We start from the raw sequence: 22,029 nt of genomic DNA on the forward strand, positions 1-22,029 counted from the left end.
TAGTACCATCTGTTAAGAGCTAAACTGGGGGGGTTCCTATAAGTAAGCCACTCCCGCTCTTCAATTCCATTCGCTCAGCACCTGTTCTCCTATCTAATATAACATATCCTTCCTCGAGGATATATCCTTTCGATACCATGTCTCTATGGTTACCCTTAAAAGGGCCTCTCTCTTCTCAACGCGCTTCTATCTTTCTCCCTCGCGCCTTCAGGAGATGTGCCTCCTCAAAGAGATGGCAAGCACGTCAACTCAAAGATCGGTTTACAAAGGAAGCAGCAATTCAAGGGTTAAAAAGTCGAGCTGCCTTTAAGCTTCTACAGGTATTGCGTCTGTCTTCCTTGCATGTGTATATTTCTGTATTAATATCTTCGCATAAATAGATAGATGCAAAGTATCACATCTTTTGCAACGGCCAGACCGTTGTCGACTTGGTATGAAAGCGATGCTTCGTGAAAACGAGCATAGCTCCCCTTATTAACACTGCGATGATAGGGCTATGCACCAGGTTCTTGGTCCCAGGTATGCCACCTAGCTAGAAGTTTTACTCCGTAGCTGTCTAAGTTCCTGAAGGTGGCAGTTAGTCGGACTCAACCAAATGGCCGCGTTCTTGGCGTTGATATCATCCCAGCCCAGCCCCCAAAAGGTTTATCTACGATTCAAGGGAACTTTTTGGATCCTAATGTTCAAGCTTATATCCGAGACTTCTTGCAAGATCCAGGAAGGGGCAGATCGCACCCCCCAAACATTATTCCACATGTCAGCCTGAGTCGTGAGATGCTCGAGTTCGGTGTGGAGACAAAGCCTACCAAGAATTGCAAAGTGATGGAAGAATCTCGTTTAACCAGTGAAAGAACCGTAGACGTGGTTTTAAGTGATATGTCCGTCCCTGGTATCAAATCTCTGGATTCTGGAAGCGAAGTCTAAGTGACTCTTATAACAGGATGATGAACACTAGTGGCATGAGTTTCAGAGATCATGCAGGAAGTATGGTGAGCCTCCTATCCTGAGTTTCACGTGCATGTCCGATACATAATTAACCTAACCAAGGACCTTTGCCGAGCTGCGCTACAATTTAGTTTCGAGGTCTTAAAGGCAGGTGGCCACTTTGTATGCAAGTTTTATCAGGGAGCTGAGGACAAGGACTTGGAAAAACAACTCAAGGGGCTGTTCCGGAAAGTACATAGACTTAAACCAGAGTCTTCACGTAACGTATTAAGACACATTGATAGGTGGTTATAAAATCAAGTCTACCTTCACTAACGTGCTCGGCAGGAATCCAAGGAAGCCTACTTTATTGGCCTCGCACGCAAACAGCACGCAGTGCGGCATGAAGTTCTTACGCCTCCCTAAAGACAAGGGTTACAGTGAAAGTCTGCCGACTCAAAGGTTCGATTCAAAACAGGTACATCACATTATTAGTTGTTCTAGATAGCTTCTATCTCATCCTCGGTTCCAGAAAAGTCATCCCACTCAATGTCGGCAGCTGAGGCTTCGGCGGTTGATTGAACCTTGCAGAGTCTCAGCATCCATCTTAAAACAATAAGGCAGAGGGGATACGGAATGAACGAAATGTGAGCTGGGGTAACCAACCTCCTTGAGACCACTTAGGTCTTCCACGTATCCAGACTCATTCAAAGCTTTGTGCACGAAATCCCAGCCTTTCTCCTTGTACGTGTCGACAATCTTATCTGAGCAAGCGCTGCAGCATTTGTAGCTCCTACCCACTACGCATAGATTCTCAAATGTTGAAAGGAAACCTCTGATCTGATGCGGCACGAGTCCTAAGGGATGACTTCCTCGATCATCACTTCTTGAGGCCGGAGCCGGAGCCGGAGCCGCTGCACCAAGTGGATGTTGAAGAATGGAAACTAGAAGCTCAACTAACAGTGCGGAGGCTATCGCGGCCACGCCCGGTCTAGTCACAGTGCACTGTTGATCCAGCGTTTGGTCTTTCACAGACTTGGTTTTTTCTTTTAGCGGTGTTCCCAGAGCGCAATCCACGGTTCACTACTTACATTCATTGGAGCTACAATATCATTGCAGAAGTAGCAACCGAGTTCTGCTGCTGAGTCTTCCACAATCTTCACGCCATGACGCATAACAACGAAAGAGTCAAAGCCTAGTGCTGCGTTCATCACAATTTTCCCCGCTGCCTTACCCATAACAGTTGGTAGCCACCGAGATTCTCTCGTATCCATCAATAGAAAGATAACATCATGCTCATCTATAAGTCGTTTAAGGAGTTCAAACTCGGTTCGGGTCTTCTCAGCATCTACTACCGGGTGTCCAGCCATCGGCACAGATAGTGCATATCCAGTGGACTGGACCCCTGGATAAATCTCCGACAAAGCTTGAGAAGCCCGATGTGCTTTTTTAGCTCCCCCTTCCAGACAATCTCTAAAGCTGAATAACGGCTGCCTCACTGGATTCGAAAACGATACCGACCCATTGTCCACAAACGTTATTTTAGTTACCCCCCAGCCCTAGACACAGATGCGATTGGTTAGTACTTGCATCGTAAAAGTAATATTCAGATCATGAATACCATCAAATTTCGGGCAACATAGCTTCCCAGTGTACCTGCGCCAAGTAAGAGGCATTTTGTATGCTTGATCTTTTCGAGGTCTAAGCTGGGGCTGATTCGCCATTTCATAAGTTTCAAGTTGAGATCTACAGACTGATCTGCCAATCTAACCGTTTCATAGAATTAGCCACAGTTTGCTGTATGTAATATTATGTCATGGAATTGTACCTTTCAGGGTCCAGGTATTCTGTAAGATCAACCAATCTTCCTGTCAATTTCCCTGTAGGATTACGCTCCCACCCAGTCACTTTGGGTATGAAACTATCCAAAGCCTTCAATTTCACAGAATCTAACAGGTGTTGATTCTTCTCCGCTAATGTCACCACAATGCTGCGGCCTTGCTCACGTTTCGGATGTATATCGCGGTATCTCAAGACTTGGATTTTATCCAGTCTCCATCGATGTTTCACAAGTACAAGCAAATTCCTGAGCATCCAACCAGGAGCGTTTTCGTAATTGGAGGGATCAACAAAGCAAACAAAGCAGTCTTCGAAGTTAGCTCCATCAAAAAACCCACTTTCATAATCCGACAAAGTAGCAATCCGCCAACAGATACTCCCGGCGTCTGTTATCCTCTCATTTTCTGACATAGGATTAGTATTGTTGATAGTATAGGTTTCACCGCCATTAGTAGAGATCCTTCGAGCTAGAAAAAAACCTCGTTGGCGCGTGTCGACGCCGTAGCTCCAGGTATGTACAGCGTCCACAAGCGTCGAACTTTCGACACTTGACAAGTATCGGAAAGGTACATATCCCGTTTCGGAAGGATCTGAGTTGACAGTATCATTGGGTCCCTCTAGCGGGGCCCAGGAAGGGTCCGAATGAAGTGCGGGAAATGCAAACCAATAATAGAATTTGTATCTCTTCAAGTCTGCATAGGAAAGTACGACAAAGGAAGACAAGAGGGACGGACAGGAATAGATAGTGCCATCTTTTATCGCATCCCATATCTAACAGCCGAAGTGTCATTACTTCCCCGTGAAACATTATGAGTGGCTAAACTGACCATTTTACCAGATCGGTGAAGCGTAAGTGTTTTGTCTGTATCTCGGTATTCTTCAATAGTATTGACATTCCTAATCATTCCCTCCGCTCTGTAGAAACCTGCTGGTGTCCTAGAAAACGTAAATCAGTGCCCGACTCTGTTTCATACTCTACATAGTTAAACATGAGGATGCAGCACTTGTCTGTAATATGGCACTCACTCGTCACTAGTTAGAGCGTTTCCATGTATCTGCATCCGACACGAGGTGCTAGGCGGATCCGTGGGACGGATCTCATAGAGGCCCATTAATTTGCGGGCAGAATCATCGAGCTTGTCATGATTAATCTTCAAGGATGCTAATGCGGTGTAAAAGGGTAGCTCTATATCTGAGGCAAAAGGTGTATACTGCATAGCGTCTGTTGCGTAAGCACGCCTTGCTGCTTGCTCTGCTCTGAATTATACTAGGTGGTGACCATAAGAAGACAAGTAAGGTTCACCTTATAGAGCAAGATGAAAGATGTCGAGAGAATCAAAGAGCTATCTTGAGAGCCTCTTCACTTGACTACTGTACTAGATTAGAGCGGATGAGCACAAGCACATACGTAATGTATGTCGTGTGGGGCATTGAAGAGCCTGGTCTAGGGAATACCCAGGTCACAGGAACATACAAGTACGTATTGTCATCGCCAATTCCCGATATACCTAGTATGCGCTAGTAACTTTCCGCTATAACTGGTTTCTTTCATTTCTCTATTTTTGTCACATCTTTAGATAATGTACAATAAACTACACTTCGTAGAATGAATTTTCTCCAGAGTACATTTCAGAAACTTCCCGGAATTACTTACTTCCGTTAAAGTAGAGAGAAAAGCAATTTGGTGGAACTATTCGGGTATGTCTATGCAAGTGACCAACCGTATGACCTCTAGAAAACCACTTGTGATCAGTCACTTTGTGTAAATACAGTACTATTCAATCCGAAGGATAATACATAAAGATTTTCGTCTCCTGAAAGACCTGTTTGCATTCTGGAACCTGTTGGCTCAGTAGACATTAATAACTAATGTTAGTATCAGCGGACCTTGTGTTTGCTTGGTCGCTGTGCACTAAACTTTTAACAAAAAGAATTAACTAAAGCGGTGGTCTGGGCGATATGGTGGTCTGGCAGTACCTCTTGTACTCCGTACCTACTACGGTATGGTGAGAATTCCCATGGACAAGTCGTCTGACCATTTTCTAAATAGCGAATTTCTGAAAGGAAAACATTATTTTGACACATATTTTACCCCGCCCGCAGGTCCGCCTTCTTAATTAGGAACTCTGCTGGCAGAAACTTATATCCAGATACCTTACAGAATTTAAACCCGCTCTACTGTGGTATACTTGTACTTACCTTTTAATTACCTGGGAAAGTCCGAACGATGGTGCGATAACTAATCCGTGTAAGTCCGAAGGGCCAGACCTATCAAGTACGGATACTCGATAGTTAAAGTGTACGAATGAGTTGATGCTAATCAATTAATACTAAAAGTGACTCTGTAGCGATAATCTTTATTGATCACAAAGAGCTAAACTAAGTATATGAATAAGTATCCTTATATATTTCTTAGTCCTATACCTATACTATATATCATAGTCCAATCCATATATCCATCTATATACCGTGTCACGTGGTGAGCCCTCGTATCCGCTAGCGCCTAGAGAACCTGGTGCGTTGAGGTACATATATATCGGAATTCCTATAGTTCTTACTGTATTAGGGCTAGTGCTCAGCCAGGCAGGCTGAGTACTCATAGCTGTGCTTAGTCCTCAAATACTTGAGGTGGTCATCTTTATCCATTGCTTGTTGCGTCACTGATTCTGCCGCTCGTGTCCGCGTTCGATAAGTGCACTAGACAAGGGTCTATAAACAAAATAGTTCCCAGAAGCTCAGCAATTCTGTTATTTGCAGGATGGGGTCGGGATTCTTTCTATGATACCATGACCATTGCAATGTAACCCTTCTCTTTATAGATAATAAAGTACCGAAATCCCAGCGTATCCTGGAGGGTTCCAGCAAGGATTAGTCTTGTATCTATTTTACTGCTTGGTTTACACTATTCTCACCTAATTGACAGGCATTCTGCGCTGTATCAGCAGATACTTTACATATACGCTGACCACTTCACTTAATAATGTCTTAAATTTCTATAGATTTAGAAAAGAGGTCCCCAGTAATATCTATCTCTTGACTCTTCTAAATAAAATACTATCAGTGTTTCGGAGAGAGAATAGGAAAAGAGGAAGGAAAAACCTGCAGTCAGCTGTAACCTATTCTGAAATATTATCTATCCCAGTAATTAAAAAAGCCCTTATTTTTATTATTATTAATCAACTCTTTACAGTGATACAGTGCACAGAGTATACTATACGGAATACAGTGTATGTACTATAGTATTGAACCGTTCAGCGTGCAGATACTGTATTACAGTTATTTCTGAATCTTTCACTGCTTCATTCGGCAGGTTTGTAAATAGTTCATACCCAAATACAGTACCATATTTTCTTAGGCATCTTAGGTACTCCGTAGTAATAAGTGAAACTTCAACTAAACAGTCATTATCACATACTTCCGCATGTCTCTCTCAGTGTTGGAACCATACCACTTTGCTTGAGGCTAATATTTTCTTTCTCCGTTATATATGTTACTTTACCTGTCTCATGATTTTGGTCAATGATCACTTTGAATCATGGTGGGTGTACTATTTGCCTCCGTAATCTATTTCTGCTTCGTGTAAGTACAGATTCGTACAGATCAAAGCATTTGGCCCCTAGCTGGTCACTTAGTACTTCGTAGTCGACTAAGGATTCCCGGTGTAGTGCTAAAAGGAAAGACACGTCAATCTAATGAGGAGGGTAGAGATACGGACGATGATTGAGATACCCTTGAGAAATCACTATAATACAAGTCACCAGTGGTGTATCTAACCTAAAATTTTCAATATTTTCTACTCTGTATGTAGGTCCTGCTTCCGGTCCACTTCAACCTTTACGTGTGAAAACTAACTTGAGGTTACACCACTGAGCCACAGATCTTGACCTACCAGTGCTCTGGAATTTTCTGACCGGCTAGCACCACCATCTGCACGCACTTATCTCCCCCCCTCTATTCTTCCATTCTGTTGGCCCGACGTAGGCAAAATAGGGGCACAAAGGAAGAAGGGAAAATGCTTATTGGCTTATGTGGAGGTTAGTAGATGCTTTACTGACTTGCTCAAGTTAAAAGTCCCCAAGGTCCTCCTATAGACTAATAATGTGCTTTAAAGGGATATGCTCTGGTAAACACGCCATTGCAGAGTATCTTATCCAGCATCAAGGGTTTCAACTGCTTGAGCTTGAAAATAGAAGTTTCCATCGAATAGCAGATGAGCCCGAGGATGATCGACGACTACAAGCCTCAGGATTCACTAATAATGAACGTAGTCAATCATCGAATTTATCATTTGAGAATGCCGACTCACTTCTAGATTTTGCAACAAAAAGATGGCAAGGACTCTGGGTAACGACAGATATTTGGGAGGACGCTACCTTGGATCGCTTCCTCCAACGTCCGTTTTTCCTCCTGGTGAGCGTTGACGCACCAGTCAGTCTCCGGTGGGAGCGATTTGCAGAAAGGTAGGGCCCGAACCATCTGGGATGCAAGCTTTTGATTCCGAGAATGGAAATTTGACTTACCCCAGATGCCGGAGGAGGAAGCTTGAGCCCCCGCCCCTCGAGAAGTTTGTTCTCTGGAATGACCGACATTTGTATGACAAGAATATCGGGCGTGTCTATTTGACCGACCGGGCACAGGTTCGATTGTTCAATTCGTCATCTTCATTCGAAGAACTGCATGCTGCCCTTGCGACACTTAACCTCGCTGATGAAGATCGCTTACGTCCAAATTGGGATCAATATTTTATGCAATTAGCATCTCTTGCGGCGCAGCGGAGTAACTGTATGAAGAGAAGGGTGGGCTGTGTCCTTGTTCGAGAACGCCGTGTCATCAGTACAGGGTACAACGGGACTCCACGGCATCTCAGAAACTGCAATGAGGGTGGATGTATGATACGATTATCCCATTCGTTCTTTCCCCTTCTAGCCTATATTAAAGCTATGTTTATAAACTGAAAGCTCACGATTTCACAGGTCCAAGATGCAATCGGGGTGAGGGTGGAGGTGTTGGCCTGTCCACGTGCCTATGCCTCCATGCAGAAGAGAATGCTCTGTTGGAAGCTGGAAGAGAGCGCATCCGGGAAGGGGCAATACTTTACTGTGACACGTAAGATACCCTCTGCTCCTCTGGTTTATATAGCAAGGTGAACACTACTAAGTACACAGAAAAGATGTCCTTGTTTGACGTGCACAGTCAAGATTGCCCAAGTCGGTATTTCTGAGGTTGTATACTCACAGGGATATAACATGGATCAAGACGTGTGTTTTCCATTCCCCTTTTATCCGGTTGATTTTAACTGACATGACCCAGAGTGCTGCGATTCTAGAGGCTGCTGGCATTCGCCTTCGACGGTTCTCCCCCGTAAGTCCCTTGGTCCCTTTATTTTATGGCACATTGCTGAGCCGACTAAAGCCTCGAAATGGGCTGATCTATCTTGAGGGCACGAGGGAAAACGAGGAATAAGTGCGAGACATAACAACCTCGTCAACCGCCCGAATCATTATTTATGTAAAGTTTTGAATGATAACTCATATATGGCAGGAGTACCAAGATGCGTGCAGTCTATCCTCCTAAGTAAAATTTGTTCATGTATCTTGACCCGGGAAAATAAAATAACCGCTAAATGATAATTAAGAGTTTTGTGGGTAAGTGATAGCTAGATATAGTTAGTTACCCAGCCGCTCTTTAGGTGTTTTAATCTGCAATAAACCCAATTCTAGATAGGACTAGAAACTACTTTAACATAGGTAGTAACTCCCAGGGAGACTAACTTACTACCTTCGCTAGGTGTTAGATTGACTAAATTAAAGTAGACTAAATCCAGAGTGGTAGACCGTGGACAAGTTAGACAACTTCCTTCTACTATTACACTAAGCACAGAGTATTCCTAGTACAGTATTAATAGAAACTGCAGAGCATGTTTTCATACCTAGGTGAGTATAGCCTCAATTGGGCTTGTACTCTAGTAGCGCGATTAGAAAGTGCTTAATATAGATAGAAGTTGTAAGAAAATCATAGGAGCAAAATCTTTACTCTAAGTAGACAGATCTCTTCGGAATATACTCTAGATCCCAGCTATCTAGGTTTCTGTGGGATGATCCTGATATCTCGTATCCTGTAGTGCAGTGGCAGGATGACCACAACTTGCCCCTACCCATAGTTTCTTGGCAATTCTTTAATTTTTAAACCATGCAAAGTCTGGATAGGAAACTGAGTCATAATAGATTCTACCAAAAGTCAAAAGCATCTAGATAGTCGTGCGAAGCTAAGGCGGTGAATTTTCTGGGTAAGTATTTCCGACCTTCCCCGCTGTCCCAGAGAATATGTACTCCTAGAATGAGTCAGCTAGCTATCGGTGGGGTACTGAAGAAAGACTCCATTCTTTCTATGCCTCGATTGAAATTTCCGCCAGGTTCCAAGTTGGTCTTGGGCAGATACCTGGCTTTTAACCAAGGCTCGTAAATTCTACATCGAGCTTTATACTTACTATAGCGAGCCTCTCGACCTGCCACCATGCCCACCGTTCATCTGCTCGACTATGTCGCTGGGAATGTCCGTTCGCTGGTGAATGCAATCAACAAAGTCGGGTATGATGTTGAATGGATCAAAACACCCGAAGACCTGGAGAATGCGGAGGTGGGTATTCTTTCTTCTATCAATTCTGAGACGAATCTATTTGCTATAACCTGTGGGTGCTAATCATCTCATTGTAGAAACTTATACTGCCTGGAGTTGGCCATTTTGGCCATTGCCTTTCTCAACTCTCGGAGGGTGGATATTTGGAACCCATAAGACAGCACATAGATTCTGGGAAACCTTTTATGGGGATCTGCGTCGGCTTACAGGCATTGTTTGAAGGATCCGAGGAGGATCCTGACGTTCCTGGGCTGGGGTTGGTGCGAAAACGTATGCAAAAGTTCGATAACAATACGAAAAGTGTACCTCACATAGGTTGGAATTCTGCCATGAACACCACTGCTGGGTCTTCAGGAGCTCAAAGCTTCTGTGGATTGAACCCAGGCAGCAAGTATTATTACGTGCACTCTTATGCAGCACTCTACACACCTGGTGTTCTGGAGAAAGATGGCTGGTCGATTGCTACAGCTACATATGGCGATGAAGAATTCATAGGCGCGATAGCAAAGGGGAATATTTTTGCTACGCAATTCCACCCGGAGAAGAGCGGACAGGCCGGCTTGCGGACTATCCGTGCTTTTTTGAATGGTAACCAAGCCCAACCTCTTTCATCAGATATTTCAATCTCCGGCGAAAAGAAAGATGGCTTGACTTGCAGGGTTATTGCTTGTCTCGATGTCCGCACAAATGATTCCGGTGATCTCGTCGTCACAAAGGGTGATCAATATGACGTACGCGAAAAAGATGGCATAGATTCTGGAGGCCAGGTAAGGAACTTGGGAAAGCCAGTTGATATGGCTAAAAAGTATTACGAGCAAGGGGCAGATGAAGTGACATTTCTGAATATAACATCATTCAGAAATTGCCCACTGGCAGACACGCCTATGCTGGAAATATTGAAAAGAGCATCAGAAACTGTCTTTGTACCTCTCACTATTGGGGGCGGAATAAAAGATACTATTGATCCTGACGGCACCTACATTTCGGCTCTTGACGTCGCCACTACGTATTTCAAATCTGGAGCGGATAAAGTCAGCATTGGCTCAGATGCTGTTATTGCAGCTGAGCAATATTATGAGGCAGGTGAAAAGCTGTCAGGAAAAACCGCCATAGAAACAATATCTAGTGCATATGGAAATCAAGCTGTGGTTGTGAGCGTCGACCCTAGACGCGTATACGTTAACTCCCCGGAAGATACCAACCATCATACCATCAAGACGCAGTATCAAAATGCTGAAGGGCAAAGATTTTGTTGGTACCAATGCACCATCAAAGGTGGAAGAGAGGCCCGGGACCTGGATGTTCGGCAGTTAGCGAAAGCTGTCGAGGCAATGGGTGCCGGAGAACTACTCTTAAATTGCATTGACAAAGACGGAAGTAACAGTGGGTTCGATCTTGAACTAATTAACGATGTCAAGGCCGCCATCAAAATCCCGGTCATTGCCTCCAGTGGGGCCGGAAACCCTGAACATTTTGCAGAGGTTTTTGAGAGCACCACTACAGATGCGGCACTGGGCGCTGGCATGGTATGTTATTCACATAGCCTTTATCTTTTTGCAATTGCTAATCAAGCAAATAGTTTCACCGTGGTGAATACACTGTTAGCGACGTCAAGGACTATTTAAATGACAAAGGGTTTCTGGTCCGCAAGCTTGACACTGACATCTAGATAGATTGGTAGTGTGTAAATACTAAAAGCACTTTTAATAAATCAGGTGCGGTTTATCTATTTGAACTTTTGTACGCAGTGGTGAATTACTAGTAGTAGATACATGTACTAGGCACTAGCGTCTACGGAGTATACAAGGGCAGTTATTTCAGTTAGACCCACATATCACGTGATAATGACTTTGTTGCCACCACTTCCGTGTGCGATTTGACTCCACCCTCAAAACTCATACCAACAGGCATTATCATTGTTCTTACACCACCCTTGGGCGACACAGTTTACTCTCTGTGGATCTTCTGCGATTCTTTTTCAAATATATGCACTCGTCGTTGTACACTCGGTCTAAGTTCTGGTTGTAATCGCCTCTTGGCTGGTCAGGTGTATCGTCGCGCGACACTGATGGCCTGCAGTCTCTCAATACACAACCTGCCCCAAGTTTCATTTACTTTTTAATATTGCTTAAGTATCAGCTGCTCGTCTCTTCACACGTGCAAGAACTGTACTTTCTAATAAGAGTTCGAAGAAAGGAAAGGAAAGAAAAAAGGAAAGCTCCTCATCCTGCTCTACAACTTCCAAGTTACAGACTGCAATCAAAGTGAAACTGGAAAGCTCAGATTCATTCGTTGAATGTATAAGGCTTTCACCAAAGCGAAGCACACAAAATTTATCTCTCCCATTTCAACTCACTTTGTTTATTGCAGAACCGCAAACTGTCCCGTTTTGTATTCATTCAGAATTGGTCTTGTTTGTATGCCAGCATTCAACAAGAGTCTATGAGTTCATGAGTTCGGGCAATATCGTCAATAGATATTGGGCTTTCAATCTCCAGGGTCTTATATCAAAGAGGATTTTCGAGTCATAATCTGTTATCGGCGATTTTGCCGCACCTTTCCCAGTGTTGCTTGCTTCCTTTCTTTTCCTACTCTTTCTTGTTTCTTTTGTTGCGAAAGCGATACCCCTTAAGTTTCATCTAATTACATTCGCAAACACTTTCATTGGACGTCCAATTGAATACAATGTCATCCTCTGTTCACTTCAAGTTCAAATCTCAGAAAGAACCCTCAAGGGTAACTTTTGATGGTACCGGTATCTCTGTCTTTGAATTGAAACGTGAAATTATCAATCAGAGTAGGCTGGGTGACGGAACCGATTTCGAGCTGTCTATCTACAATGAAGATACTGGGGAAGGTAAGTTGAACGAGCCAATTATTCTCCACTCCATATCTTCCTTTGCATGTTGCCAATCACGAGAAGGAAAAGAAAGGGGGTGGGGGTTAGAAAAAGGAAGAAGAAAGAATGAAAGAATGAGAAGGAATAGCCACGAATAGAGGAAGGGAGAGAAAGGGAGGGAGAGTAGGAAAACAAGCAGCTAACGTATGTTTATGCCTCAGAGTACGATGACGACACCACGATTATACCTCGTTCGACTTCTGTCATAGCTCGCAGACTACCTGCATCACGACCTGGCAAAGGCGGTGCTACTCGTTATGTATCCGGCAAAATGCCAGTCAATGCGCGCAATGCTCCTCGTAATGACCAAGCTTCGTCAAGTCGAACAGTGTCCCATTCTAGCAATACAGTCAGCAATGGCGTCCTAGAGCTTAACAATGCGCAGACCGAAGAAGAGAAGATAAACGCACTTTTTAACCTGCAGGCCAATCAATGGAAAGAACAACAACAAGAGATGGCAAAGTGAGCATGCTCTGTTCATACACACGATTTCAGACGTTGATAAATATCCACAGTGCTACACCTGTCCCATTCGGTCGCGGAAGAGGCAAATCTATTAATGTCCCCGACCATCCTCCACCTCCCGGATACCTTTGTTATCGCTGCCGTGAAAAAGGTGTGTCATGTGCATTTTGGGATTGGTGACAATTTTGATGACGAAAGTTGGCTAAAATATTTTCAGGTCACTGGATCCAAGCGTGCCCGACTAACAATGATCCTAAATTCGATGGCAAGTATCGAGTGAAGCGGTCAACTGGCATACCTCGCTCTCTTCAAACGAAAGTTGACAAGCCCGATTCACTCACAATAGATGGCTCTAGTGAAGATCTAAAGAATACAGGCGTTATGGTTAATGCTGATGGTGATTTTGTCATTGCCAAACCAGACAAGGCAGCCTGGGAATTGTATCAAGAAAAGGCTAAGGCCTCGGCGGCGGCGGCAGCAGAAGCTGCGGCAGCAGAATACAGCAAGGAGTTGCAAGCACGTGGGCTAGAATGTCCAATTGATAAACGGATGTTCTTAGAGCCCACAAAAACGCCTTGCTGCCACAGAACTTACTGCAATGACTGTATTACAAATGCCTTAATTGAAAGCGATTTCGTCTGCCCTGGATGTGGAACTGAAGGTGTCCTACTGGATAATCTATCTGCGGACGATGATGCCATCTCAAAGACCAAGGTTTATGAGATCGAGAAAGCCGATTCAAAGAAAGAGAAGGAGAAGCAATCGGCTACTCAAGAAAATCCACCAACAAACAAAACATCTTCCTCGGGTGATGACTTAAATAGCAAAGCAGAGGCGCCATCGCTAGCCTCGCCTAGGGCAGTTTTGTCGAAGCATTTCAAGAAAAGGCCTGCAGAGGATGGTCCTGTTGATGGGCTTACCGAAGAGTCAGACTCAGGTTTCACACAGAAGAAACAGAAAGCCGAAGATCATCATAAGCCAACTGAAACCCCACCCTCACAACTCAAGGATCCTTCTACCGGATTTCAGTCGCTTTCTTTTGGTCATCAAATGCCTTTTAGTGGACTCAATTTTATGCAGAGCCAGGGCATTCCTTCCATGTCTTTTCCTGATACTGGTTTCGTTGGAGAAGGAATGGGATACATGAATCCTGTGGGCTTGCCTTCGTCGAATAATTACCCCAACGGCATCGGCCAATCCTGGAATGCTATGAGTGGTATGAATTTTAACCCGCTCCAAGGCGACCTATATGGCGACAGCACAAATGGTACAGTCCATTCTGGGTATGGCGCAGCGAATATGTTCAATGGCGTGGGCGATACTCCAATGAACATGTTTCCCATTAATCACATGGCAGGGAATATGCAACAGAATATAGGCTTCGCACAGACGCCAAGTATAGGCCATTTTTCAAACCAACAGCGGACCACATTTAGCACCCCCTATGCCAGAGAGGAAGATACGGCATACTTTCGTCAGCCTGTCAACCCACAACGTCATCAAGCAAGATATCGGAGGATAAGGCCTAGTGATTATCGGGAGCTTTAAGCTCCTTGTAGGGATCCAGGCGATGTTTCCCCTTTGTTACTTTGGGTCCATGCCGGCTTGGGAGTTACGGAGCATATTCTGTGTGTGGGAACTACTCTTCTCTTTTCACATGTAGTATCTTTCTTGCCTGTATATTCTACATATGTGATGTATACACTATAAGTCGTTGCATTGATCATGTATTACCTGAGTTGGGCTAAAATCGGGCGACGTCTCGCAACAGCCATGATTGCCAAGAGACCTTGCAAGATTGATTCTAGTTATGATAGACAATCCAAGACGTAGGTTTACCACATCCTTCAGAAGGGTAGTTTATTGACACGTGACTATATCCACAACCAAGTCAGATGACCGTACTCCGTATCATCATCTTGACTAATTAATAATGGCCAACAGCGGCCCAAAGTTAACCCCCTTTCAATCGTCTGCAACATCGGCTGACAAACTACAAATAACTGCCCAGCAGTAAACTTATTGTCAATACATCTTAGCTACTCTTTGATCGTAATCACCTTACGTTGCCAATCAGACCCTCCCTTCCTAGTTGGTTTTCGTGAACCTCTCGCTACCATTCCTAACCCATCTATGCAAAGAATTATACCCAATAATCCCTTCCTCTAGGCCACCTCAACCACCGCAATGGCTAAGTTTATGAACAACAATAGTAATACGTACAACCATCTACAGCGATTTTCTGACAAAGCTCCCCAGACAACTGTACTTGCAAGCTGCTACAGTGTCAAAACGTCAACATCGACAGTTAATGGTTTCCACTATTACACTACGACTGGGGCCGGTATGTCTAAATAACGCAGGCTCTGTCAATAGTGCTGATGTCGTGCTACTATATTCTACAGGGGCCCAGTGGTATCCCTGAGGTCCCCTCAGGGTCGAAAACTTTGTCTCCAAGACCTTCCCTTGATCTCTCCATTCGTCCGAGAATGGAGAGCGGGTTCTCGGGCACCATTGTACCGGAACATAAAGGGGAGGCAACGCATACTATCCCGGGAGAGTGTGAGAGGCTCTTCTGTGACACACTGTCTGTGATTTTCCTTGGTGAGGGGAGATTCTCTAGACAAGAGTTGCTTGGGGTAGATGCGTACCAGGCACAACCGAGCAGTTTAAGTTATGAGCATAGCCAACTTCAAGACTGGGTTGAGGTTCTGGATTATACAAGCGATTGTATCTACCGAGGATTCGTGACCGAGTTGAATGAGGAGCGCGCTCTATTTATATTTTTCGGGGAACGTGCACTAGGGCAAGGCCTCAAGACTGGGTATGTTTACCTCGGGTTTATAGGCATGTCACCATGGAATACAATAGAGACTCACGACTCATTAGGTTGATTGCCCTTTTTGAGCTTGCAGGTCTCTCAGAATTTGGGTGCTCCCAGATCATTGTATGTATTCCGCGTTCGCAGGATGCAACAGAGCTCGAAGTTGTAAGGAACCTGGGATGGTGTGGGTTTAGCTTGACAACACTACAACCATGGAATACTAGGGGTTGTCTCGATTCTTCTCTTAGTGCTAAGTGGCTTTTTTTGAGTGCGGAAGTCTAGAAGTGCGGCGGCAGTTTTCTACTATCTTTTGAACATGAGGCGGCATGGAATGCATTATACGTTGTCTACCATAATTAATGTTTTGTTTCTTGAAGCAGTGGTAACGGTAAATGGCTTGCCTTCCGCGGTCAATGGAAATCACGGTCGATATGCGGGGATCATTGTGACAATGGCTAGTTGCTTATCCATAAGGTAGGCTACAGTGTATTTGAAGTCAGGTACGCTTGGTGGTCTATGAGAATGCATATTGTAGTTCCTCCCGAGGTCTCGGCTCCAGTCGGGTGTTGGGTTGGACAAAAAGGGTGGTATGACCTCAGTATGACACTCTAGTTATAAATATATACGAGGTTATTTCTTTATGGATTATTCCGTATACCACCTAAACCCAAACTACAGTGGGATTGATTCTCAAGTCCCAGCTGCTCCACTTCTATACTTCGTAAATTAACCACAACACATAACTCTGCAATCATATATTGCTCCCCATGTTCCCCAAATTCCTTCTCCCACCGACCGTGTTCCGTTCCCGAAAGCGCAATGCGGGGTGTTCGCCCTCCCCCAACGCGCCTGTCCAAACTTTGTCTATGGACAAGAAATACCTAAGTGGCCACATATCTTATATTCGATGTTCGCGTTGCGCAACAGATTTATGTTTAACGTCCCAGATAATCAGTAAAGGGTTTACCGGTCGCCATGGCCGCGCGTATCTAGTGTCTGCGGAACCTATCGCTTGTGCAGTATCCCTCGGTACAACGTCCTCACCGACAGATTCACTCCCAAATACCATAATACAGAACCCCGTATCGCGTCAACTAGTCACCGGTGCTCATACAGTTAGTGACATCAGTTGTGCTTTTTGCGGCAGTGTGCTTGGATGGAAATATGTTGCCGCCGAGGAGGAATCGCAACGTTACAAGGTTGGCAAATTTATTTTGGAAACGAAACGGACTATGACGTCTTCCTCATGGGAGTCAGCTTCATATGCCGACCCTATTGCATTACCTGGACTGCGGCCCTTGGACCTCGAGGTATCGGGCGATCGTGTGGAGTTCGATAGCCAGGACGAAGATGAATGTGAAGATCTGTTCGCTGGTGTTTGGAGTCCTGGCCTGGCTATCCGACGGCGAAGCCGCAAACTAGACCGTCATCCGTCAATTTTCGGTATCACGCCCTGAACGCTACTGCTATACCAACTGTCGCATCTTGATACCCCGTTATCCATCTTGCCTCCAATAACAAAAAATTCTTCATAGTTAGCCTCTAAAGGATTTCATAATTGTAATGTTTAAGCTAGAAGGGTCGCGAATTCATTTTCGAGCGTCCATAACCCAAATATATGCTGGATTGGGTATCTTTTCTGTTTAACAAAAAACCAAAAAGAGAGAAAGGAAAAGAAAGAGAAAAGGAGAGAAAGAAAAAGGCCAAATATCGCGCCAGACTAGATCCAGTCTTTTTTTTTCCAGGTGAAACAAACCATAGCCCGACAGAAGCGCCAAGTGGATGACCAAGGGCGAAGCTGAGTGAAGGCTAACGCAGCAGGAACTAATAGAACTGCTTATGAACTGGGACCGCTTGTGCTGCCGACCCGTGCTCTCTTCGAACCTTCTTCTCCTTGGTCTTGTTCCTGAGCCGAGCGCTTCTGCGCATATCCGGGTTGATGGTTATTACCTGACCTCCGCTTGACAAAAGCAGAAAGGTCATTGGCTTCTTTCGTGACTTTGTCCAACTGTACCCTCTGTTCTGCGGGTGACTGTCCTACTATTTGACCCAAGATGCCTTTCAACACAGCTTCATTCCTCTTCTCATGGTCTTCAAGAGACACCGATGGGCGCTTTAGGTCAATAAGCTGTTGACTAGTTAGATGTCTGTGTTGTCATGGAGGGCCTTTAAAAATGCGGTGGCTATAAAGAAACTTACCCTTTGCTCCATGTCTGTTATTATGTCCTTCACATTGGCCACTTTTCTTCTCATAGCTGTCGCTTTATCTTCCTCTAGTGTGCTATCGTCATCCAGTAGCTTTTGTTCTTGTGCCATTCTTACTCGACAACTTTCGATCGCTTTTTCCATTTGACTAGCCGCCTCCTTTCTCATTTCTTCATGAATCTTTCCATGGCCGTCAGTATAATCAGGGCTATCATCTGCCTTGTTGACAGATGCAAACTCCAAGGCGAGCGAAAGCTTGTAATGGCATTCGGCGATAGAAGGATCCTCCATTGGGAACAGTGATAGCCTTAATTCCAGCGCCGTTCTGAGGTCAGCCACTGCATCTGTGAATCGTTCAGCTTCTAGCGAGATCTCAGCCTGAAGATCGTATGTGTCTGCGAGGCGTTCCTTGATATGTTTGACATGCGAAGGCAGACCTGTGGCTTTGCCTTTTCCACGTTCTTCTTCCGCTGCATCTAATTGCTTAAGGTAGAGTATACGAGCTAGATCAAGCACCTCAAAAGCATTAGCAAAATCGTCTTCGTCTTCTTCAGCCCCTTCGCCTTTATCCCCATCCTCGGAATCAGAGGCGTCGAAGTTCTCATCGCCTGTGAATTGAAAATATGGCTTGTTCTCGACATTCTGAGACTGTGCCTTCTCCCCAAGCATCTCCTTCTGAGCTAGTCCACTGGCGATTGAATTATGAACAAGGTGGTCACTAGCAGAAGTTGCCCGAGACAGAGAAGCATCCTCAGTAAGCGCGTCATGTGTCTGTGTCTGATTCTCCCCAGCCACTTTGGTCCCAAGGACATCACTCTTGCTCACAGCTACGTTATAGAGGGCTTTCCCATAAGCGTAAAGGAGATCAGCGTTGTTAAGGGACAATTCCCCATTCAACCTAGCCTGGAGTTCCGTAGCCTCAGAGTAGAGCTCAGCAGCTGCGTTGAAATCTTTGACAGCATCCTTAGCGGCAGCCCGCTTAGTTAAATCTGCTAAATGCGCCCTCATATCCCCGGCATTATTAGGCAGCGTTGTGGCGATCACTTCAGTAGGGACATGCTCTGTCATTGTCGCAGTGTTTGGTGTGGGATACGGTCGTTCCTGAAAACCGAGGTTGTTGATGGTCTAAGGTAGGTAAACACCGGAAACAATAGAAGCGAATAAATAATCCCTACGCAGCGAGGATTTAGGTCTGCAGGAAAAAAGAAGAATTCATGGGTTTAATACAAGATAAGTGATCGAGGAGCCAAGAGTCTGGACCCGCACGGGTCGCGTCTTTCGGCAGGCGTGATCACGCGTCTACCAATCTAATTTCAGGTACTCATTGGCAGTCAACACAATATCACGGCGAGATCGACAAATTGTGCAAATAGAGTAAACCCCCATGGTGCCAGCCGAATAATCAAAAGCAGTTACAACGGACCCCACGATATCAGATATCAATAGATACATGCGAATACTCATATGATGATGGATTCGGATCTAGTTTCTTCATCACCTGCATTTGGATCTCCCGCACACCCTTTGCGAAAAAACAAATCCAATCATCTTACCGCGAGGACATCTATACTGCCCATCTTACTTCCCCCCTCTACTCTTCGGCCTGTGGCTTTCCGTACGTTTACTCGGAAACACAACCTGACGATTTCATCATCTGCACTACAGACTCTAGCTACCTTCGTGGGCAGGAATTGTGGGTCAGGATGGCGCGAAGAAGGCCTCGCAGAACGAGTATTGGACGAGGTGGCTAAAAGCTGGAAAAAAGCCGGAGGAGGCGTTATTATAGAAGAAGGCAAAGGTGCCTCGCTGAAAACAATCCTACAGACCATTGAAGGGAATATGAGCGGCGGTAGGGTTATCATTGGCAAGGCCGCTACACCAGATGACGTGTCTCTGAGGGTTTTAAACCAGTATAGGGGCAGAGCGCATTTAGATATACAGTTATCGCCCTGCGCGGCAACGACGCTGGAAGACCGGGAACAGGGAGACTCAGACCTGCCGGCACACCCGAGAAGTTGGATCAAGGTCGTCGATGCATTTGATATTCCTCGCTTGACCTACAACGCTGACAAGAAATATTTTGAGGCTGCCAAGTCGAAACCTTCTCTGTTTCCGCAGCCCTGCCATAAGACTGCATTGTTCCGGGATCGTTATAACGTGATCTACCAGCGCTTGCTCCGAAACGAATCTTTTCAAGTGACACTGGGCTCTTCCAGTGTAGCTTTACTATCACGACCGTCGTCGTCCTTCGCTGCTAACCAATGCTATAAGCTCACTCCAATTGCAAACCTGCTCGGCAGGAGTGGTACCTCCCATCTATTGCTCGGGATGCTCTCAGTTTCCCCCACGGGTGATCTGTCTCTTACCGATTTGACGGGGAGCATTGCCTTAGAACTGAGTCATGCACGGATGATACCTGAAGATGGTGCTTGGTTCGCGCCCGGGATGATTGTGCTTATTGATGGGATCTATGAAGAGGAAGAAACTATGAAGGGGTCAACATTGGGTGGAAATAGTGGGATTGGGGGTGCTATTGGGGGTAGATTTGTCGGAGTCTCTATCTGTGGACCTCCCTGCGAGAGACGAGACTTGTCTCTAGGGACTAATAAACAAAATGCCGCAGAAGTGAGCTCTAGCGGGGGCTTTGGCTGGGTAGACTTCCTGGGGGTTGGAAGCGAGCGTGCACAGGGGCATCGTATGAGACAGATCCAGGCGAAATGTCTGCGAGACTTGCACGGGGGCAAAGATGGCTCCCGCCGCACCAAAATAGCAATCATGGGCGAGGTCAACCTCGATCATGTCAAAACTTTGGATGCACTAAAGAGACTTTTTGGTCTGTACAGTGATTTATCACTAGGAGAACGACCGACTGTTTTCATTTTAATTGGGAACTTCGTCCAAAAGGTCATGATCAATGGTGGGGGTCAGGCAGGTGGTATTGAGTACAAAGAATATTTTGACTCGCTCGCTATGATATTATCTGAATTCCCCTCATTGTTACAGCGCTCTACATTCATATTCGTGCCAGGCGACAATGATCCCTGGTCATCTGCCTTTTCAGCTGGTGCTGCTGCCACTATCCCACGCCAGGCGGTTCCAGAACTGTTCACATCGAGGGTGAAACGTGCATTTGCTACGGCCAATGCAGAGTCAGACCGTTCCCAAACGTCCGAACCTATGGGCGAAGCTATTTGGACTACGAATCCATCACACATCACCCTATTTGGACCAGTCCATGACATCGCTATAGTTCGTGATGACATTTCAGGTCGACTGAGACGCAACGCAATAAGCATTGGGCAGGATATGGACAATTTTACAGCAATAGATGACGCGACGGGTAATCAAAAGGACATTGCATCTCCTGGAAGCTTGACTGAGGCTAGGACCCCACGAATAGGAGCCGAGTCTTATTCAGTCTCTTCAGCCGTTCATATGTCTCGAAAACTTGTCAAGACAATACTGGATCAAGGCACCATGTCACCCTTCCCCCTCTCGCTACGACCCATCTTATGGGATTATGCGTCTTCCTTGCAGCTATACCCCTTGCCTTCGAGCTTTATTCTAGCAGATCCTGAAGCTGCGCCGTTTTGTATGACTTATGAAGGGTGCCATGTGATGAATCCTGGGAGGCTTATCCCTGAAGGTGACCTTTCATCTGTGAGATGGGTTGAATATGATGTTTTCAGGAACCGAGGAAGGGTGAGAGAGACGCACTATTAGCCAGTGGCCACAAAGGCGGGCATAAGTCAACATCTTGCATGTCGTGTTTTATGATGGCAAGAACGAGACTAATGTAATGATGAAATAGAAACCGTAAGGCATGTCAGTATGGATCAAAGTTGCGGTTTGGGCTAGACTCTTAATGTGATTCTATAAAGCGACAGCATAGTTCTCTATCAACCTATGCTCACCTGTGGAAACAAGATATTGTATATGAGATTATGATTCGACGTGTTCAACAAGGACTACTGATGTCCGTAATCAGCTCAGTAAGTAGTCATCAGTAGCAAGATCGCTCACGAAGAGGAAAAACAGAGGAATGCTGGTACAGTGAAGAGTCTAGGCCAATGTCGGATGTGAGGAATAACCAAAGATAAAAATAAATAAAAACAAAATCCCTCCTAATTACGCCGTGCAAACACCACAATATAATATTGCATTAATCGAGCTTAGTTCTCCTGCTTCAATATGCAACCAATGGAAACCACCTTATATAAATCATAACCGGTTAGAG

At 45.2% G+C, this 22,029-nt stretch overlaps 8 protein-coding genes across 8 annotated transcripts; 6 read left to right on the forward strand and 2 right to left on the reverse strand.

Moving 5' to 3' along the window:
* Window positions 1–137: 137 nt before the first annotated feature.
* Window positions 138–1,350, forward strand: BDW43DRAFT_302288 (RlmE family RNA methyltransferase; the record flags this gene model as incomplete). Its single annotated transcript, XM_032045210.1, has 7 exons — window positions 138–320; window positions 381–431; window positions 493–548; window positions 582–878; window positions 920–989; window positions 1,048–1,209; window positions 1,273–1,350. The coding sequence occupies 7 exons, from the start codon at window positions 138–140 to the stop codon at window positions 1,348–1,350; spliced, it is 897 nt and encodes a 298-aa protein (XP_031897386.1).
* Window positions 1,351–1,424: 74 nt separating this feature from the next.
* BDW43DRAFT_302289 (putative autophagy ubiquitin-activating enzyme ApgG) lies at window positions 1,425–3,980 on the reverse strand (the record flags this gene model as incomplete). The annotated part of the gene is made up of 7 exons (XM_032045211.1): window positions 1,425–1,508; window positions 1,591–1,959; window positions 2,016–2,483; window positions 2,546–2,690; window positions 2,753–3,534; window positions 3,591–3,699; window positions 3,790–3,980. 7 exons carry the CDS (start codon window positions 3,978–3,980, stop codon window positions 1,425–1,427), a joined length of 2,148 nt encoding a protein of 715 aa, XP_031897387.1.
* A 2,196-nt stretch (window positions 3,981–6,176) lies between these two features.
* BDW43DRAFT_284891 (deoxycytidine monophosphate deaminase) lies at window positions 6,177–8,108 on the forward strand. The gene is made up of 5 exons (XM_032042888.1): window positions 6,177–6,342; window positions 6,429–6,563; window positions 6,641–6,797; window positions 6,875–7,223; window positions 7,289–8,108. Exons 3-5 carry the CDS (start codon window positions 6,776–6,778, stop codon window positions 7,716–7,718), a joined length of 801 nt encoding a protein of 266 aa, XP_031897388.1. The 5' UTR covers window positions 6,177–6,342; window positions 6,429–6,563; window positions 6,641–6,775; the 3' UTR covers window positions 7,719–8,108.
* A 792-nt stretch (window positions 8,109–8,900) lies between these two features.
* BDW43DRAFT_284897 (imidazoleglycerol-phosphate synthase) lies at window positions 8,901–11,126 on the forward strand. The gene is made up of 3 exons (XM_032042889.1): window positions 8,901–9,399; window positions 9,477–10,925; window positions 10,979–11,126. Exons 1-3 carry the CDS (start codon window positions 9,277–9,279, stop codon window positions 11,066–11,068), a joined length of 1,662 nt encoding a protein of 553 aa, XP_031897389.1. The 5' UTR covers window positions 8,901–9,276; the 3' UTR covers window positions 11,069–11,126.
* A 682-nt stretch (window positions 11,127–11,808) lies between these two features.
* Window positions 11,809–14,728, forward strand: BDW43DRAFT_159822 (cleavage polyadenylation factor subunit MPE1). The gene is made up of 4 exons (XM_032038584.1): window positions 11,809–12,256; window positions 12,460–12,760; window positions 12,814–12,914; window positions 12,981–14,728. Exons 1-4 carry the CDS (start codon window positions 12,085–12,087, stop codon window positions 14,309–14,311), a joined length of 1,905 nt encoding a protein of 634 aa, XP_031897390.1. The 5' UTR covers window positions 11,809–12,084; the 3' UTR covers window positions 14,312–14,728.
* A 524-nt stretch (window positions 14,729–15,252) lies between these two features.
* Window positions 15,253–17,044, forward strand: BDW43DRAFT_313815 (yippee zinc-binding/DNA-binding /Mis18, centromere assembly-domain-containing protein; the record flags this gene model as incomplete). The annotated part of the gene is made up of 3 exons (XM_032047681.1): window positions 15,253–15,587; window positions 15,653–15,710; window positions 16,535–17,044. 3 exons carry the CDS (start codon window positions 15,253–15,255, stop codon window positions 17,042–17,044), a joined length of 903 nt encoding a protein of 300 aa, XP_031897391.1.
* Window positions 17,045–17,234: 190 nt separating this feature from the next.
* Window positions 17,235–19,003, reverse strand: BDW43DRAFT_159662 (SHNi-TPR domain-containing protein). Its single transcript, XM_032038583.1, has 2 exons — window positions 17,787–19,003; window positions 17,235–17,715 (listed from the first exon to the last, which is right to left on the reverse strand). The coding sequence occupies exons 1-2, from the start codon at window positions 18,858–18,860 to the stop codon at window positions 17,425–17,427; spliced, it is 1,365 nt and encodes a 454-aa protein (XP_031897392.1). The 5' UTR covers window positions 18,861–19,003; the 3' UTR covers window positions 17,235–17,424.
* Window position 19,004: 1 nt separating this feature from the next.
* Window positions 19,005–21,878, forward strand: BDW43DRAFT_159645 (DNA polymerase epsilon noncatalytic subunit). The gene has a single exon (XM_032038582.1). The coding sequence runs from the start codon at window positions 19,257–19,259 to the stop codon at window positions 21,513–21,515; it is 2,259 nt and encodes a 752-aa protein (XP_031897393.1). The 5' UTR covers window positions 19,005–19,256; the 3' UTR covers window positions 21,516–21,878.
* Window positions 21,879–22,029: the final 151 nt, after the last annotated feature.

The sequence above is a fragment of the Aspergillus alliaceus genome (assembly GCF_009176365.1).
Source record: "Aspergillus alliaceus strain CBS 536.65 unplaced genomic scaffold BDW43scaffold_41, whole genome shotgun sequence".
NCBI lineage: Eukaryota > Fungi > Ascomycota > Eurotiomycetes > Eurotiales > Aspergillaceae > Aspergillus > Aspergillus alliaceus.